Below are 19666 nucleotides of genomic sequence, written 5' to 3'. Positions count from 1 at the left end.
TTAACCATAAACACCCTGAAACCTCACTCGGCAATTGGATCTCCAATTATAGTTTTTAGCGGTGCCAGCCGCTCTACTCTTGACTATGTCCGTCCGTATGTCCGTTTGTCCGTTATGTCCGTTTGAGCCCGGATGTCCGTTTGAGCACGGGCTTTAAACAGCTATAACTCCAGTTGGCAGCATGCCAGCAAGTCCAAATTTGTATGTGGACTTACACCACCAATTGGGACGAGCATTGATTGCTGAAGCCCCGCCCCGCCCTATTATAGCGCCACCAGGAGGCCACTGGCTCGGATGTCCGTTTGAGCACGGGCTTTAAACAGCTATAACTCCAGTTGGCAGCATGCCAGCAAGTCCAAATTTGGTATGTGGACTTACACCACCAATTGGGACGAGCATTGATTGCTGAAGCCCCGCCCTGCCCTATTATAGCGCCACCAGGAGGCCACTGGCTTTAAACAGCGCTTTACACAGCTATAACTCCAGTTCGCATGCCAGCAACTCCAAATTTGGTATGTGGACTTACACCACCAATTGGGACGAACATTGATTGCTGAAGCCCCGCCCCGCCCTATTATAGCGCCACCAGGAGGCCACTGGCTTTAAACAGCGCTTTACACAGCTATAACTCCAGTTCGCAGCATGCCAGCAAGTCCAAATTTGGTATGTGGACTTAGACCACCAATAGGGACGAGCATTGATTGCTGAAGCCCCGCCCCGCCCTATTATAGCGCCACCAGGAGGCCACTGGCTTTAAACAGCTATAACTCCAGTTTGCAGCATATGCCACCAAGTCCAACTAATACCACCAATAGGGACCAACTGTAATTACATAAGCCCCGCCCCCTCTGTCTTCCCATTGGCTGGGCTTTAAACAGCCATAACTCCAGTTCACAGCATGCTACTGAGTACAAATTTGGTACGTGGACTCAGACCACCAATAGGGACGAACTGAAATGTAGTAAGCCCCGCCCCCTCTGTCTTCCTATTGGCTGGGCTTTAAACAGCCATAACTCCAGTTAGCAGCATGCCACCCAGTCCGAATTTGGTTTGTGGACTTACACCACCAATAGGGACGAGCATTAATTGCTGAAGCCTCGCCCCGCCCTATTATAGCGCCACCAGGAGGCCACTCATCAAAGGCACCGCTTCCTTCACACAGGGTGCGATTTTTATTTTAGAAATCCAGCTTTGATACTACTAAAATACTAAAATGTGATGGTTAACCCATTAAGACCTGGAACTGTGTAATTTTTAGATTTTAACTAAAAAGCATTATTTTACACTTTGGGCTATTCAAAAATAGCAGATATACAAGCTCATAGCGCGGCACCGAGTGCCGCGCTATGAGCTTGTAGATCTGCTATTTTTGAAAAATCGTGAAAATGTGTGCAAATCTTTGAATATATATATTTTTAAAGCAAACATTTTTAACTCAAATCTTTGCTTCTGGGGGTCCCTGGAGCAAAATATTTTGATGAGGGTCCGCGGCCAAATAGATATCATTTTGGTGGTCCTTGACATGAAAATGATTGAGCACCACTGATATAGAAACAGGAGACATGTAGAATCGGCTTCAGGTCTTAATGGGTTAAACAAAGACATCTGTTAATGTGGGCCTCTCTCTCTGTCTCCAGCCATGTTTGCAGCAGGGCCAGACCCCGATCGCCCTCCCAAGCCTCTCCCGCGGCGGGTCAACTCTGACCGGCGACCCCGGCCGTTCAGCCCCCCCGAGTCCCGCGGCCCCTCGCCCGCCGCGGGCCTCTTCACTCGCTCCTCCTCCTCCGGCCCCTCCTCCTCCTCCTCCTCCGCTTCCTCGGGCCCCATCCCAGGAGGCCTGGCCATCAGCGGGGAGATAGAATGTCTGATGTCCCAGGGCTACTCCTTCCAGGACATCCAGAAAGCCCTGATGATCGCCCAGAACAACCTGGAGACGGCCAAGAACATCCTGCGCGAGTTTGTCTCCATCCCCTCCACGGCGCACATCCTCACATAGCAGCCCCTGCACTGCCTTCACCACCTATCTGCTGTCATCCTCCCCTATCTCTCTCCCAGCTCTACACACTGTGCCATTATAAAGGATAGCATTTATCTAAGCACTTTCCTCGAAGGTCCACGAGTACTCGCCGAGACGCTTGACTTTTTTTTTGGCGAGGAAATGGCGTGTCTTAAGGGAGAAGGAAAGCTTTTTAATGTGACCTCTGTGTTAGCCAAGCTTTGACCCCCGCAGTTGTTCCTATGTGCTTTACTGGAGGTCTGCTGGTGCAGTGGCGAACCGTTTTCCCCTCGTCTGAGAGCAGTGTCTGTATGAAGCTGTATCTTGAAGCTTTGGTGACTTAAATCAGTAGAAACGGGGACTTAAAAAAAGCCGTTGTTGACTGGATAGCTGATTTGATCATCCTGGCAGCTGTTTTAGTTTCTTGCAAGTGGTTCCCAAACGTTTTTTTTTTAATTTCAAGGACCCCCACAACTCTGAGAGCGTACACGTGTACACTCGCAGAGTTACAGACCTGTAAGGGTTCATTTGGAACCCCCCCTCAAGGAAACCCTGAGGGTCCCTGGACCGCCACTTTGAGAACCACTGGTTTTGTGTATAACAGGCTCCTGATGAATCGTGGTGTGCAAATAATGTAGCTTCACAAGTTAAGTTATGGTTAGCAGTTGATTGTGTGGTCCGCGCTAACGCTGATGACTGTGAATGGTGAAGTGGCATTGCAGTATTACAGGGCTCCGTGTCGTAACGTACGTCTCACCGTAGCTTGTTCAGTCCACATGAAGTGATGGTGTTTTGACAAGTTGAACACAGTCTCCAAAATTAGCTTGTTACTGGTTCAGTGATGGTGACGTTCTCTCTCTCGTAAAACAGAACAGTAATGTGTAAGTACTCCGAGAATGTGTGTTCATTGTAGCGCTAACAATTGTCTGATTATTGTTTTTCCTCATGAATGATTTGTTATGATTTTAATACCACCATTCATAGTGGTTTCATGGTGAAGCCTGGTTTATTCTGTGAATAGCGTATATATTATATTATATTATAGTTTGTTACTAAAGAATAAGAGGACTTTATGCCCGTTGGAAATCTTCTCTCTGGGAATCCATGTTTATGTAATTTACTTTTGGATAGCGTTACGTTCGACCCTAGAATGCAGCTATTTCAGGTTATTATTGAGTAATTTTAAACAAGATTACGCTTTGTTTGAACCCAAAACCCAAACCGACTGAGGTTCTAGCCCCACGGACTCAGGTACTCAAAAGGTCTAAAGACTGAGGCGTGTGCAGTGATAACCCGGCTGGTTATGAGTCGATACTCAAGTAATGTAGAGCGGCCATGTCAATTCCAAGACCAAAAGCATTTAGACAAGGTTTTGGTTGGTTGACTAGATCAGTGGTTCTCAAACTTTTTATTTTATTTCATGGACCCCCACAACTCTGAGAGTGTACAAATGGTACCAAATGGCCCCGTAAGGGTTGGCTTAAACAGGAAGGAGCTGCTTTTACAAATTCCTTTTAAAAATGAACATGAATTGAACACTGAATAATGCACAAAAAAATGAAAAACGGACAAGCCATTTTCCTGCTGCTGATCACATGAACATGGACGGTGTTTCGTCACTAATGTGAGAGAAGGCTTCAGTGGTCATATTTCACACAGGCTAAAACGTTACCGAAAACATATTTTATTTCTGTTGACATTCTACAATATCAAAATAACTTTTAAATGACATCCTGACTTCCTGAATTTCACTTCAACTCCAACTCCTTAATGATAAAACAAAGTGTAAGTGTCAAGTGGTTCATACGTACTGTAGTGTATAAGCAAACAAATATGTATGTCAATTATTATGTAAACAAAAATCATACATTTTTATGTAGCACATCTGTCTCAAAGGTGGGATCTGAAAATACCGCCCCCTCGTACTACAAAAACAATACCTTAATAATATGCAAGACAGACAGACAGACAGACAGACCTTAACGGAAAACATTTTCTATATTTACTAAAAACATCTGTACACACTTGTGAAAACATCAAATTATACGATTCTGCAGTTTGTGTGCTTTTGTGAAGATGTGTATATATATATATATATATATATTTGGTTCCATCTGTACACTCTCAGTTATAGACCTGTAAGGGTCCATTTGGAACCCCCTCAAGGAACTCTGAGGGTTCCTGGACCGCACTTTGAGAACCACTGGATTTAAGATTATTTATTCCTCAGACAGAATATACTGAAGGTCCCTTTGATGTGCGTCTGGTTGATCTCAATGGTACTGTTTAAAACTTTGTATATTGACTGTAATACTTTGACCATTAAAGTGCCACTCCATGTGAGAATAGACTTGAAACTGCTAATACAGATCTAGTTAAAAGTTTACCAGTCCTGGGATGCCATGTGTTGAGTTGCCGCAAGAGGGCGCTCTTACACACATTATTACAGTTAACCTGTGGGCACTGCAGAAGTGCATAACGTACTGGTAAACTGTAGTGCATTCGGTACATTGTTTAACAAGATCCTGGTAAAATTTAAATGTGTAATATAAATCATTGTTAACCTAGCCTTCTAAAAAATAACATGCCTACTAATAAGCTTTTTTTCATTGCCTTGTTATTGCATGTGTAGATAAGATTTTTATTTTATTTATTGTTTCGTTTTCGTTTTTTTTTGTTTTTATAAACATTTGTTGTTTTGCCATGTCTTAAGCCATGTAAGATTTTCAATTAAACGATATTTTCTTTAACATTTGGTTACTGTTTATTGCCAGCTATTACTCCAGGTCAGTGTTTCCCAACCTGGGGCCCTAGGGTCGGTGCCAAACATCACAGGAGCGGGCCTGAAGCCTTGACTGTTCAGAGTGAGGTAGTCAAAAATGTTGCACAAAATCATAAAACATTTTGCTGGCCAGTTCTAAGTAAGTCCTTGCTTTCCTCCACTGTCTCTGGCTGCATGTTCTCAATGTACATAATGCACTTTTTCCCTTTCTAGAAATGTAGTAAACAATATTTGTCGTATCAAGTTAAAAAAGAAAACACAAAAAGTACAGTTGATGCTGATGACCTAACATCTGCCCTCTATAAAGGGATTTCCTCGTCAAATCAAAGTGCACTTTTGCTAAATGTGAACAGTTGTCGCTGTCTGGTGGAAACGTGTATGTTCCAAACTGTTGCTTTTCAGGAATTGGAAAAAAAAGAAAACGTATTATTCACAAGCTATTTTAATCATTTTAATTGCAAAAAAAGCCTCGACTATTCTTCCATAGTTTCTTATCACGTAACGCAGAAGCATCTGTCTGGTCAAGAAGCACCCTGCCACCTTGACCCATCCCATAAATTATTCCTTCCCATCTGTACTCATTATGGTGTAAGTAAACATACCTTACGTTGGCTCTACTCTCCTTCGCAGTCTATCTTCCATTAATGTATTACCTCCACCAAGGAGGTGTTTTCTCACCCGTCTGTTTGTCTTAGTCAGTTTAATTTTTATTGCACAATTCATACAATGTGATCTCGATGTGTGTGTGTGTGTCCAAACAAAATAATATATATACAGTACAAACATCTATACACTCTACATTAATCCCTCCCCCACACACATACAATAACCACCCACATCCATCCACACATTAACATGGTACAGTGCATTTACTGACTCCTACCCTACCTCAACAAAGCACGCATGCACCCACACACACACACACACAATACTGCAATGCGCACTCGCGTGCACACTAATGATAGGCCTGAGAGAATAGGACTCAATGTACTTTCACTATATTAAAATTTCTATCTACATATAGTAAGGAGTACGTATGAGATGATGAAAATGTTATGTAAAAATAATTGCGATTGATGATATTGCGATAATCAAAATATGCTTAAATCTCTTTAAATGCCACTTGCGCCGCAGTATCTATAAGCTCACAAAGTGTCGCAACATGACACGTGATCTTGCAGATCTGCTATTTTTGGTGAAGAGATTTCTTTTTAGATGGAAAAAAGCGGCACAGAGACAACTCAGGTCCAGTGTATGATGGATACATTTAAATCTTGATAAATTTAAATCTCACAAAAAAATGTAATCTCTGCAATATGGTTATTGTGGGCGTTTTTTATCGCAATTATAGTCCCATTCCTAGTTGGGAGACCAGCGTGTGATCTGATATGAGATCTGATTGGTTTATAGGCAGGTCACAGATGTATTCAGGAGCTAAGCCATTTAGAGTTTTTGTAAACACTAAGTAGTACTAATTAGCCCGTGAACACGAAGTATCCTAACCCAGTATGAGTAGGCGTAGGCCTATAAGTGGTATTATGTATCATGTTTTTGTCAGACCACAGAATAATATGTTATAAACCACTCAGCCTAATTAAAATGTTTTTTTATGTATTTAAAAACTGGTTTCAAAGTCATGGAAATTAAGCTGTAGTTTTCTGCTATGACTGGGCCATGAAGTCAGTGGAAGAATTATTTTAGTCAAAAGATGGCGATGCACTCTAGGGTATAGCATCAGAAGACTGGTGTAGGAATTATGCCATCAGTGACATCACTGAAACTCACCTGAGTATGTCAAGACGACAGCCTCCACGCAGCCTCCCATGCAAGTAACAAGAAATGGTGCAAGACCAACTTGTGAATCAAATGTCGCCACCCAATCAGCGAGGTGGAAGACCAGGGCGTAAGAGGAGAGGCAACAGTTTGTGTTGGGTGTGATGTCACACACCACAGCCCAGTCAGATATAAGGTGACGTAGCAGGTTGGAAATGACAGGTGTCTACTGCAGTTTTCCACATGACTAGAATATAAGCTGCTAGACGTTACAGTACATTACAAAGCCCCATGCAGAAGTACGATGTCCACAGCAATCATCAGCGAAGCAATCAGAGTAAAGTTTCCACTGCATTCCTTCGTTTGGGATAATGATTACAGGAAACTGGAGAAGCAGTTACCCCAGAGTGACATTGAGGCCGTGGATCCCAGAGGGAGGACAGCTCTCCACTTAGCCGTGTCACTTGGGCACTTAGAATCAGTGAGAGTCCTTCTGACACATGGAGCTGAAGTAACTAAAGAGAATGGCAAGAATTGGACGGTTATGCAAGAAGCAGTCAGTACTGGAGACCCGGAAATGGTTCAGTTGGTGCTTCAGCGCAGAGACTACTTCAAAGCCTCTGCAGTACTGGGAGGAGTGCCTGAACTCCTGTCCAAGATCCGAGAGTCTCCAGATTTCTATGTGGAAATGAAATGGGAGTTCACCAGTTGGATTCCCCTTATCTCCCGACTTTGTCCAAGTGACGTGTGCCGCATCTGGAAGAGTGGTTCCAGCTTGCGAGTAGATACCACTCTTCTGGGCTTTGAGAACACGTCGTGGGTCCGAGGGAGTCGGAGCTACATCTTCAGAAGCGACGATACGTGCACAGAGATGATGGAGGTGAACCATGATGAGAGAGTGGTGGAGATCCAGCGCTTCAACATACTATCCGAGATGAAGGAGGTCACGTTAGATTCAATGCAACCTGCTGAACAGCAAGTCACCGAAAGGTTGACTACTCCCATTGTTAACACTTACCTGGACACCAAGCATATTGCCTTTGAGAGGAATAAGTCTGGGATGTGGGGGTGGAGAACGGACAAAACTGAAGTTGTCAATGGATTTGAAGCAAAGGTGTTTAGTGTTAACAGTGCCAATGTGGTGATCCGGACGAGGACAGAACACCTTACAGATACGGAGAAGGCCAGGATAAAACGTGAAAGTAAAGCCCTCGAGTCTCTTCTGGGGACTGAGGTGCAGCACGTACCTGCAAGTGCACAGGGGGCCCTTACTATGGAGTACGCAACTGCCACCAATCCGTCTGCCATCACTCCACAGGAATATTTTGACCCAGAGTTCGACCTGAAGAAGAGAGACATTGGCCGGCCTATTGAGCTCAACACCCGAATACAGAAGTTCAAGGGCACCTTGTGGATGAGTGAGGACCACCCCCTCTCCCTGGTGGAGCAGGTAACTCCCATCATTGACCTCATGGCCCGGACCAGCTCCCATTTTGCGCGGCTGCGAGACTTCGTCACCCTGAAGTTTCCTCCGGGATTTCCTGTAAAGATTGAGATCCCCCTGTTCCATCATGTGCTCAATGCCAGGATTACTTTCGGGAATGTCAACCAATGCCGTGCAGAAAAGAATGCCTACACGCATGTGGCTGCAGGTACAACACCTATGCTCGAGGGGGGAACTGGAGAAGCTGCGGCACCCCCGCCGTTCCAGGTGTGTCCTTCTGTGTTCGTTGCTCCAGTGCATTACCGCCATCAGGAGGAAAGCCCCAACACGTACAACCGCGATGATGAGCACCTTTTGCAATACGCCATCCATCAGAGTCTTTTGGAGTCCTGCAAAAAAGCTCCAGGACAGGACGTAACCTGGTATGATGCTAAATGCGACTTCAGTGACGCTACGCTCAGTGGCCAGAGTGACAGGAGTCTCGGAGGCGCATCCAGCCTTGTGAGCTCAGTCTCGACCACTATCGCCAACCCAGACGTCCGCCTGGCCATGGAGCTCTCAGCCCGAGCTCAGGAGGAAGAGGAGAAGAGGAGAAAGCAAGAGGAAGAGGAGCTGGAGAGGATATTGCAGCTGTCGCTCACTGAGAAGTAAAAGGACCAAGAGGGAATAATGGCTAATTTATGCTTCGGCGGGGGGGAAAAAGTTGAAAAAGTTGAAAATGTGTCTTTTTGTGACAAAGCATAAATTAAGCCAGAGGAGTGAGTGATTTTCATATATCAGTTATGTGTCCTTATTCCAAAATTCTTTCGGATTGCTTGTTTTTTTCGTTCAGTTCACTCATTTGTTGTTGAATGTATGATTTTGAGGAGCAGGATTCATTCAACAATGTCCTGAAGTTTCCGACTGCAGGAAAGGAAAGGTGTTCCTTACAGGTCCATTTGGTTCCATTTGTACACTCTCCGAGTTACAGACCCGCAAGGGTCCATTTGGAACGCCTCCAAGTAACCCAGAGCTTCCATGTACCTCACTTGGCAGATGGGTCATGGTCTTACTTAATGGTTGAATGTCTCGGTTACATTCGCTATGTAATTGGGCTTATTTGTAAACAAATTGGAAGATTGGTAAATTGTGTGATTTATTTTTACGCAGACTGATATCAAACCTTTAAATACCATGTCTTATGTTGTATTATTATTATTATACCATAATTTAAAGATTCCATTCATATTCCAAACTGGCTAGAAGGTTTACGGATGAAAACAAAATCTTGTACTTGTGAATGGTCTGGATAGAGAGACACTTGGATGTCAAAAGTGCATGTTGGGAGAGAAACGAAGTGTGCTGCATGGTGAACAAGAATTAACTTACTGGCTTTCCATAGGCTGAAGCCTCGTTTTATTTAGCGTACGGTATACCCCCTTTTATGGTTTCATGGTTAGATAGGGTGGTTTTTATTTCGGAATCACCACTTGTGCTTGTGTGTATACATAGCAGTCATACAGTGCTGCATTTGTAACTGGTCTATTGATGAGAAATCGATTCCTTAAACCAATTGTGAAAACATGCAGATCTTCGTGAAAACCTTGCATCCCATTGTGTGTCAAAGTAGCATCTTCCCTCCTTTTTTACCCCCCAAAAAAGTTGCAGATCTCCAAGCTCACAACATGGGTACAATCTACAATTTAGGCATTTAGAAGACCTTGAACTGTAGTCAATAAACAACAAGGTAAAATAACCACACTGTGCTGAGAGAACAGTGTAGTAGTGCTTCAAAGAAACTGTGATACCAGATAAACAATGGTCTAAACACCAGGCCATCTAAATCAAATTAATCTACGAAACGGAAACAGAACAAGATATTGTATGGAAAGGGAAATAAGTAGGAGGCCATGTGTAGACTGTGTACATTATCTTCCATCTCTCTTCTATCTCTAACTTGTGTCTGTCTCTCTAATTTAGCAATGGGACGACGGTGTCTAACTTGTCTGTCTCTCTAATTTAGCAATGGGACGACGGTGCTCTGACGGAGATCAGATGTCAGAGATATCAAATAAATATTGTATGGCTTGGGTGTCAGCTGACGAAATAAGTGCATAAGCGGGTGCTCGAATCAATCAGTTGTGTTGATCAGACGGAGTCTCGCAGAACCGGCTAGTGGCTACTGGCCAGTGGTGGAAAAAGTATTGGCATCAAAATATTCTTAAAGTACCAAATGTAAAAAATACTCATTATGTAGAATTGTGTAGAAGATTTAAAATCTTTTGAAAATAAAGTTTAAATAGGGCTGAAGTGGTTAATTTATGTTTTGTATATAATAATTCAAATCTACAAAGTAACTTCAGTTACTTTGTAGATTTGAATTTTGAAATACTCAGTAAAGTACCTCAAAATTGTACATAAGTACAGTACTTAGAAATGGCAACCGGAACTATGTAATTCGCTATGCGTAAGGGTCCCTTTTATGCCCTTATTTGGAGATCCCTCATGTTGGTCTCCTGTACATAAGTATCTTTAAGTGAGAGATGTGCCTGTGTCAACATTCGACAACAATGATGTCACAATTAGTCATAGTGACATAGTGGTTATGTCAGAGTGGTGCAGCCGTGGTTCGCAAGACCGCCCCAGCGGTCACTGGTATAGAGCCCTGAGGGACTCTGGACAACCAAGTCGCAACAACATTTGACACTAAAAGGAGTGCCTCAAAGTATTAAACATAGTTTACAGGACCTGGGTCTGGGTGCGGCCTGGGTGCGATCGCTCAGCTCCTGGTCCTTCAGCTTTTGTTTAATTTCAACTACATCAGGAAACAGCTCACAAAACTCTTTGTCCTTGAGGTTGAAGGCCAGGCTTTGGGCTGACAGTTGTCTTTTTTTGGCATCGCAGGTGATAATGCTGCCCCGGGTGGAGTCTTTCCCCACCATGAAGCTAAGCAGGCCGGTGAGGATAGTGGATACGGACCAGACAGGATTCCATGTATCTGGGTGGTGGTCTGAGATGGACAGACATAAACGTGAGTTGCACGCAAATCTCCCATTTGGTGTTATCATGTAGATACTGGGTGGTTTGAAAGGGAATTCCTTTGGAAATACGAGTTTACCGTGGTAGTATCCCCCTTCATAGGGGGTTGCCTCAGGTCCTCTAACAACATAGTGCCATTCCAGAATGTTGGAGGGGAGAGGTTCTGCACTGATGTAAGGCACAGGGTCTTTCTTTATTAGGCGGTAATCCAGCATTAGTCGCTTGGTGGCGGAACTCTTGTTCATATCTCAAAAACCCCTGTGGTGGTTAGACCAGGTTTAAATGCAAAAGTATTGTAAACATTGTGGCTGAGACCATTCAACCTAGAAGCTTATATAGCGAGAGCTCTGTGCTGACGTCACACACAACAAAGGGCTTCATCATGCTCATGTCACCATGACTCAGCCATAACCATATAAGGAGTTCCCAATGCAGCTATGCCCAAATATGGAGTGTGTTGTCTAACCTCAATGTGCCGTCATGGCATCAGGCGCAAACAAATCAGTCAGCTCCATATATGGGCATAAAAGGCACAAGCACTGACAGATACAGATATGTCCATATATGGGTATATTATTCAGATCAGCGTGGCACGGCTTCTTTCCTAAAATGTATTGTGGCCCACCAGAATAGTCATGTGAAATTCATACTGTACATTGAAGTTTATGAGTGTTTTGAAATGAACCTGCTGGGCAGATAGATTATTTCTCAGTAGAATTTGTAAGGATTCCTAATTGCTTGTTCCTTGTGTTGTTTAATTCTCAAGATGTTAAAGAAAGCCTATTTCTTTTTGTTTGTAGAGAACCTTTCCACACCTGGTTACATTTGGCAAACAAAAGTACATTTATTGGACTGTAAATATAATTTCAAAGAAGTGCATGCATTTGAAAACCTCTGAATTGATTGAATATTTTATTGACAATGTAAAAGTACAGCAGTATGATACAAAGGCCAATCATTATTAATCACAAAAAAGCCATAGGCTTGTATCCATTGTGGTCCATGTAAACATTCAACATCTAAACAGGCAACCATACAACATACGAACGGTACAAAAAAAAAAAACACAGCCTACCCAGTTCAAAGCGGGTGACTTATATTTGGCTAAACTGCCAACAAAAGACAATTGATATCGCACTGCTCATTTTTGTAATGCGATACATTTATATGTGAATTTGCTATGGTCCAAAGGTAATGTCAGTATGGCACGAGATGCAGCCCTAAGGTATGTCCATAGTTTCAAACACCCTGAGAAAAAGGAACAGAATGCCTCCTCACCTTTTGTTAACCAAGAAAACAATGCCATTCCATGAGAACCCTCTCAAGCCCCCCACACCCAATTAAAGAGCTATTTACATGTACCACCTACTAATATCCTTCAGTCTATCACGTCAGCACAGCGTGCACCAACTTCTGACAGTTTGGAAGCCAGGGAGGGGTAGGGACTTGCTGCGGGAGCTGAGCTCCTCCTGGTCCTTCAGCTTCTGTTTAAGTTCGTCAACTACATCAGGAAACAGCTCACAAAACACTTTGTCCTTGAGGTCGAAGGCCAGGCTTTGGGCCGACAGTTGTCTTTTTGTGGCGTCTGAGGTGTTAATGCTGCCAAAGGTGGAGTCATTCCCCACCATGAAGCTGAGCAGGGCTGTGAGGATAGTGGATACGGACCAGACTGGATTCCATGTGTCCGGGTGGAAGTCTGAGATGGACAGACATAACCGTGTGTTGCACTTGAATCTCCCATTTGGTGTTATCATGTAGATACTGGGTGGCTTATAGGGGTATTCCTTTGGAAATATGAGCTTGCCGTGGTAGTATCCCCCTTCATAGAGGGTTTCCTCGGGTCCTCTAACAACATAGTGCCATTCCAGAATGTTGGAGGGGAGAGGCTCTGCATTGATGTAAGGCACGGGGTCTTTCTTTACTTTGAGGTAATCTTGGTTTAGTCGCTTGGTGGCCGTAACCATTGGAACTGTCTTCTTCTTGTCGCTCATATTTCCAAAGCGTCTGTTCGTGGCTTGACCAGATTTAAAGTGGGTCGTCTCAAAATGGATTTAACAATGAAAAATTACGTCTCTTTCTTTGCCTGAGATATTCACACTGCAACATGTTACAGTATATATAGCCTGACTGAACTCTGGGCTGACGTCACGAAACGACACAAAACAAAACCGTTGCCTGACACTAATGTTGTTTTTCCTGATGTTGGCGTTATACTAGTGCAGTAACTGTTGTCGTAGCCTGTGTGTGTACTTCATTATACTAGTGCAGTAGGCTACCTGTTGTCATAGCCTGTGTGTGTACTTCATTATACTAGTGCAGTAGGCTACCTGTTGTCATAGCCTGTGTGTGTACAGTACTTCATTATACTAGTGCAGTAGGCTACCTGTTGTCATAGCCTGTGTGTGTACTTCATTATACTAGTGCAGTAGGCTACCTGTTGTCATAGCCTGTGTGTGTACTTCATTATACTAGTGCAGTAGGCTATCTGTTGTCATAGCCTGTGTGTGTACTTAAAGTTATCCTAGGTGACTTTAAAAAAAAAAACTAAAGTTAAATTGTATATTCTTTGCAATTGGCAAATGTTTCACAACACCCACTCCATGAATTTCACCCCCGAAAGCCTTTTATAAACATATTTTCTATTGAAAGTGGAGTGGGGGGTGTCTTTCCTACGAAAATGACGTCATCCGGCCGGACAACGGAAATGGAAATGCACCGGTTTCCTGTTTGGCCCGGAACTACCGCGCTAGTAACAAAAGGGAATACCACACTGTTTTTATGGCTTTATAGGATTTGAAGATGGAAAAACAACAGCAAAATAAAGCACACCTCACGGTAACAAAAGCTCCACTGGCTGAGAGAAACGATGCGCAGATAGTATAAAACAACAAAAAGAACGCTTTTTGAAACGCTTCCGCCTTCCGGTGAAAACAAATGGAATTCTGGGTAATGCAGGACTCAGCTAAATACCTGCAATGACGGTAGTGACCAGCAGAGGTTGCTAAAAAAAAATGTTGGACTTTCCAGGTACGACTTTAAAGACCTGCAGTCTGGACCAGTGTTGCCAGATTTTGTTAGAGAAATAAGAAACCAGGTCTAGGAAAACCAGCCCAAAAGAAGTGACTATAGGCCACATGAGCACTTTAAACCTGCATAGTGTATCGGCTATTTGAAAATAGCGGATCTACAAGCTCACAATGCATCACGATGCGACACGTCTTGAAATAAAATGTGGAACTCTTCAACATAGCATGGAATAATAACACATCAACACATGTCATCAACAAATACAAACGACTATAATTATGTACAAAGGAGAAAAAGGAAAAAATGCTGCAGTGAATGACGCCTGATTTCGATGGGAATTGAAATCTACCTCCCCTTGTGGTCTTCTGATAATGTTTTTGTGATCTATCTAAGGCGAGGTTACCCCCCTCACCTTTTCACCTGGTTAGAAAGTAGAACAGCTGCCTTCAGCCAGCGTGAAGCCTGAACCCTAACATCCCTATTCTGGAGGAACGTGGCCGAAAATAAACCATCTACGCCCAAATATGGAGTGTGTTGTCTAACCTCAATGTGTCATTGTGGCATCAGGCGCAAACAAACCAGTCAGCTCCATATATGGGCATAAAAAGGGGCATGCCCATATATGGGCATATACTGATGACGTCAGGGATCTCCATGTATGGGCATAAAAGGGACAAAGACTGACAGATAGAGATCTCCATATATGGGCATAAAAGGGACAAAGATTGACAGATACAGAGATGATACGCCCATATATGGGCCAGACCCTCTAGTCACTAGAGGTTCTCACCTACGTCACTTAAGGTGATATTTGCCAGACCCAGGGGGTCGGCCTACATGAGGCTTTGTCGGTCGGTCGTTCGGTCGGTTTGTCCCTCTTTTCCGTCATGCGAAGCCATCCAGATCTCAACCACTAGGGGTCTGGCAGTACCAAGTCTCCTGGTTCCCTTGTTTTCAAAAGGTATACAACACTAGAGTCTAGTGTTATTATACCTTTTGAAATATCACTTTAATTCTATAACGGAAGTCAATGGGGCTTGGATCAGGCTGAAACTGTGTCAGAATTTGGAGTCATACATCATAGATATATTATTGTGCTGTCCCCTGACCTCTTTAATTGTTATTGTGACACGCCACCCTGTGGTTGCTTTATGTTATTTCAACCCCTCTTAAATGGTACATTCAAGTTTTGCCACCCTGTGGTTACTTTGTGTTAATTAACTCCTTGAGATGGTACAGTCCAAAGCAAGTAGGTCATTCCTACATGGTCTTTTGAGAAGCATGCATGCAGCAGTGTGTTCTCCACAGCTCTCCAACTTTTGTGTGTCTTGGAGTAGATGTCTGTAAGTTAATTTCGAATATTATGTGTAATGTGTATATGTTTCAGTTGCAAATAATAACAGTATATTTGTTTGTGATTGAATGCTTTTCTGAAACCCATGTCTTTGTTTATTTTTATGTTTTACAGTCACATTGATTTTGTAAATCAATGTGAACCCAATGCAAAACTACAGTAAAGACTCTTCTAAAGAAATTGCCTTGGGAGTTTGTACGCTATCTGTCTAGCCTTTGCACAGACACTCAAGTGTGAGGACAGAATATTTATAGAATACATGTTTATTTATTTGCACATACAGTAGACTGCGGACTTTACCTAGATCTTATAAACAATGCTGACAGATAACAAATCCCTCAATGGATGTTTAAAAAGACAAGTGTAAAATCATTATCATTTTACTCATTTTTAAAGTTCAGTGCAATTCTTGTTTTAAAAGGTACATTTCAGAGCAACACACAATATAGGCTGGTGAATGTTCTTAAGGAAAAATTGTTGCCATTCATTTTCAGTTGGTCTGCCACACAACAATAACATCTGTCCTTACTTTTCCCTGCAGTATATCAAACTTACCCCCTGGATCTGATCCCCTCTCCGGTATCGTCCTCCTCTACTTACTCTATTATGCCCTTTCCTTAACATTTAAGAACATGAGTATAGGATCACGTGGGAACTAATACTCTTTTCCATGGAGAACATAGTAACATTTATAATATCCATTACATTGCAAATGTAAAATGCAGATCTATAACATGTCATTGTTATGTAACATGTCAAGTATTTTGTGGAGAAAAAAAGTCTATATATTGCTTTACATATCGTTGCTGTCAGGCAGAAACCTGTATCTCTATATTCAGTGCCAAACTTCATCATACAAGTAGTGAAAATAGCAGATCTACAAGCTCACAACGCGATGTGATGCATTGTGAGCTTGTAGATCGGCTATTTTCACTAATGTAAAATGTTTTTAAAGTTATACAAAAAGGATCGGTTTTGAACATGCAGTACAAGGCTTCTGCCCGACAGCGACGATATCTAACCGGCAATTGAAAGTTAAAAGGTCGATGGCCTGTTATTAAAATCCTCACCTGAACCTGCACCAAAATTCTGATGGAACTTCTGACGGAACTACTTGCTCTCTCCACCAAATTAAGAACAATGTGCATACTGCCTTAAAATGTGAACGGCTCCTTTTTTTTTTTCCTTTTTTTTTTTACAGATTATCTCTTTTACAGAAATTGTTTTCAGAACCATATAATGACATGTGTCATCTCATCTGCAAGATTACTTTTAAACTGGGCCAAAATGTTCAAACTGTATCTGTATGTTTAACAGATAATGACCTTTCAAACAAAACAACTGTCAGTAGACTTTTGATACTCTTATAGCTGTGTAAAATGTGATAATCCTAATCCATAATCCTAAAACGGGAGCAAAAATATTTTTCAAAAGAATTAAAAATAAAAATACCTGCAAATGGCCAGTCCGCCCCTGTGCAAAAGGCAATAGCGACAGCACCTTGCTTTCAACATCGATTGATATTTACTTACAGTACAGTATACTTTCTGGTCAGTACAGGTAGAGGATCTTCCTTTGTGGGGTGGGAGTTTTACGAGCTGAGGGGCCACACTTCAGCCTGCTGGTCCTCCTGCCAGGGGTGATGGTTCTTCTGTGACTTGATTCAGAAGTATAGGATCAGACTCAACTGCGATTAACATCTTTTACAATGTTTGATTCCATTCAGGACAGAAGTCAACAGAACTGAAGTAAACACTGTAGCAGAACTGAGGTAAACATTGTAAAATATGCTCACGGTTGAAGACGATCCAATTTTATTTGAATAGACATAGGATTATGTGCAGTGATTATAAGCAGATTGTCCTGTGGGTCACCCCACACCCTTTCCCTTTATTCCATGTCCAGGACAGGCTCACCCAGGATGTCAATGGCTGCAGATGCCTTGATGGCTGAGCCAGGGGATCCGGAGTCCACAAACATTTTGGGGATGTCGTTACCAAAGTAGATTTTACTGTTGGCTGCGATGGCCTTGAACTTCATCAGCTGCAGATACTCTGGTGTTAGTTTCATCTTATTGGCCTCAGCTGCTCTCTGTGCTGTGTAGAATTCTGCATCTGCCTTGGCCCTCTGCCTGGCAAGTAAAGCACCGTCTTCAATTTGAGACGTCTTTTTCTCTGTCTCCTTTTCCATGACTTTCTGTCTATACTTGATCTCAGCCACTTGGGCCACCTTCTCAGCCTCAATCACAGCTTTCATCTTCTCCGTCTCTGCCTCCTTCTGCACAACCTTCTGAGTCTGTTGTGTAATCAGCAACCTGGTCTTCTCACTCTCCATGATCTCGTAGTTCCTGCGAATACTCTCGGGGATTTTGGGCTTTGTGACCCGGACCGCCTGTATGATAAGACCAGGGGCCATAGATGTTAGATCCTCCTGTATTGTTTTCTTCAGATTATCATCGATCTGATCAAATAAGCCAATGTAGACCTCCTGTAGCGTGTGTACGCTACAGAATTGATTGAGCTCATGATGCACTTTGTTAAATATCAAGAGTTTGTCATAGTCAGGTGTGAAGTTCCTTACTATGTCGTACACTGCTGAAGGACTAAGATAATTCACCACTTCTATGCGGTCAAAGTAAATCATCACTCCCCCACTTGTGCCGCACGGTACATTCTTCACCTCATCAGTCTGCAGAGTTGTCTGAACAGCTTTATGAACGGTGATGAAGGGAAGCATCAAGTGAAAGCCAGGACCACTGGTGGCTGTTAGGAGAGCTCCTCCCCTGTAATAAACTCCGGTGTGTCCCTCCTCGATCTTGTGGACTGAACACAAAAACGTTACGGCTGCGATGATCAAGAATACGCTACTCCACTCTGCCATCCTGTGTTTTGTGTTGTCTTCAGACGCTCACACAACCTTATAGGTGACTGATGACATAGATGACTGATGTCACAAGGCCGGCCACATGAAGTCCAAGACCCACATTGGAGACACACCATTCCTATGTGGATCCCAAGATCCACATCATTAGGTTTTTTTAAAATGCGCTCTTTTAAGAAACACGCTTTTGACAAGTAAAAAACAAAACAAAAAAGGTTTACGTCCACCATGTGCAAGTTTGAATCTATTTCAGCGCATGCGTCTTGGCCGAACGTCTCTACAAACGTATTTGGGGAGGGAAGCTGCGGGCAGGAAGGGCCATCTTTGTGTGCCCCAGCAACCCCCTACTGGGGCAAGCTCCTGGCTGTCAGCAGGGGGTGTTGAATGGCAGCAGTAGGACGGAAGCGATATATCCTCCTGGTGGGGGCTCCTCAATGACAGGTGATCCAGCAGGTTTACAATAGCAGAGGCAAAACACAGAAATGTGTGGAGAGGGTTAAGTGTTAAGTGGGTTAAGTATCGACTAAATTGGGTTAAGACTGGGCAAAAATTAGAGGCTTCTCTAAATGTGAAAGAAAAAAAAAGAAATAAGAATAAAACAACTTTACAGCTACCAAGGGCAGACTCTCCCCTGACAATGCAGGCATACTGTGAATTAATTGTTAATTGTTGGTTTTCAGTTAAATCAACTGTAGTGGTTAATATTCTATCTTTCTTCACCATCACTCAATTAGACTCGGAAAAACATCCATTTGAAGATAAAGAATTTCACATTTCTGTCTTGACTTCAGAAAGTTTGGTCTGAGTCCCATTGCACAGAATAATCACCACATCTTCCTAAACCCAGCCTTTAGGTCAATGCTAAATCACTGCCATTTTTGATCTGCTCATAATTTCCTTCCTTTTGCCCTATTGTGATTGTGATATTGTGAAACATTTTCATGGGATTTACTTCCTTATGCATTAGAAACGCATGCCCCTACGGTCATGCAATACTTGTTTTTCCCATTGTACCTGTTTTGGATCTATGGATTTATGGATATGCTTTGGTCAACCTCCCATCAGAACGACTTAATTATGTTTACTTGTCCTTTGTCTGTACTGACCTGAACCAAATGTACTTCCCATGTGGATAATTAACCACTTAAACCCGGCATCCTTATCATGGCTTGGAAGGCTTTTGCAGAAAATAGCCAATCGACAAGCTCACAACGCTGTGAATGTTGAGAGCTTGTCGATCGGCTATTTTCAGCAAAAGCCTTCTCGCATTGACAAGAAAGCAGAAAATACTAGTAGACTCAGGTCAACCATATGGGGCGTAAGTGGTTAGGGAAATCTAATCTAACTCTTCATTTGCTCCACACAAAAAAAGACACATTTTCAACTGGAAAA

At 42.8% G+C, this 19666-nt stretch overlaps 5 protein-coding genes across 6 annotated transcripts in view; 2 read left to right on the top strand and 3 right to left on the bottom strand.

Annotated features, from left to right (window-relative positions):
* LOC311056575 (E3 ubiquitin-protein ligase CBL-like) overlaps positions 1 to 4740 on the top strand; it is a 34550-nt gene extending 29810 nt beyond the window's left edge. For both annotated transcript variants that reach the window (XM_084073292.1, XM_084073291.1), the window contains exon 15: positions 1638 to 4740. In XM_084073292.1, the coding sequence (XP_083929418.1) occupies positions 1638 to 1996 (359 nt within the window). In that variant the 3' untranslated portion in view covers positions 1997 to 4740. The remainder of the gene's footprint in view (positions 1 to 1637) is intronic.
* A 2115-nt stretch (positions 4741 to 6855) lies between these two features.
* On the top strand, positions 6856 to 8646 carry LOC311056583 (ankyrin repeat domain-containing protein 13A-like; the record flags this gene model as incomplete). Its single annotated transcript, XM_084073306.1, has 1 exon — positions 6856 to 8646. One exon carries the CDS (start codon positions 6856 to 6858, stop codon positions 8644 to 8646), a length of 1791 nt encoding a protein of 596 aa, XP_083929432.1.
* A 2048-nt stretch (positions 8647 to 10694) lies between these two features.
* On the bottom strand, positions 10695 to 11258 carry LOC311057348 (ubiquitin-conjugating enzyme E2 J2-like; the record flags this gene model as incomplete). Its single annotated transcript, XM_084074303.1, has 1 exon — positions 10695 to 11258. The coding sequence occupies one exon, from the start codon at positions 11256 to 11258 to the stop codon at positions 10695 to 10697; it is 564 nt and encodes a 187-aa protein (XP_083930429.1).
* A 1146-nt stretch (positions 11259 to 12404) lies between these two features.
* LOC311057347 (ubiquitin-conjugating enzyme E2 J2-like) lies at positions 12405 to 13004 on the bottom strand (the record flags this gene model as incomplete). The annotated part of the gene is made up of 1 exon (XM_084074302.1): positions 12405 to 13004. One exon carries the CDS (start codon positions 13002 to 13004, stop codon positions 12405 to 12407), a length of 600 nt encoding a protein of 199 aa, XP_083930428.1.
* Positions 13005 to 17284: 4280 nt separating this feature from the next.
* Positions 17285 to 18238, bottom strand: LOC311057346 (erlin-2-like; the record flags this gene model as incomplete). The annotated part of the gene is made up of 1 exon (XM_084074301.1): positions 17285 to 18238. The coding sequence occupies exon 1, from the start codon at positions 18128 to 18130 to the stop codon at positions 17285 to 17287; it is 846 nt and encodes a 281-aa protein (XP_083930427.1). The 5' UTR covers positions 18131 to 18238.
* Positions 18239 to 19666: the final 1428 nt, after the last annotated feature.

This window comes from Gymnoscopelus microlampas, assembly GCF_963454915.1.
Source record: "Gymnoscopelus microlampas genome assembly, chromosome: 12".
Taxonomy (NCBI): Eukaryota; Metazoa; Chordata; class Actinopteri; order Myctophiformes; family Myctophidae; genus Gymnoscopelus; species Gymnoscopelus microlampas.
Note: the sequence above shows the minus strand (reverse complement) of the source record. Positions and strands in the feature narration are given on the sequence as shown.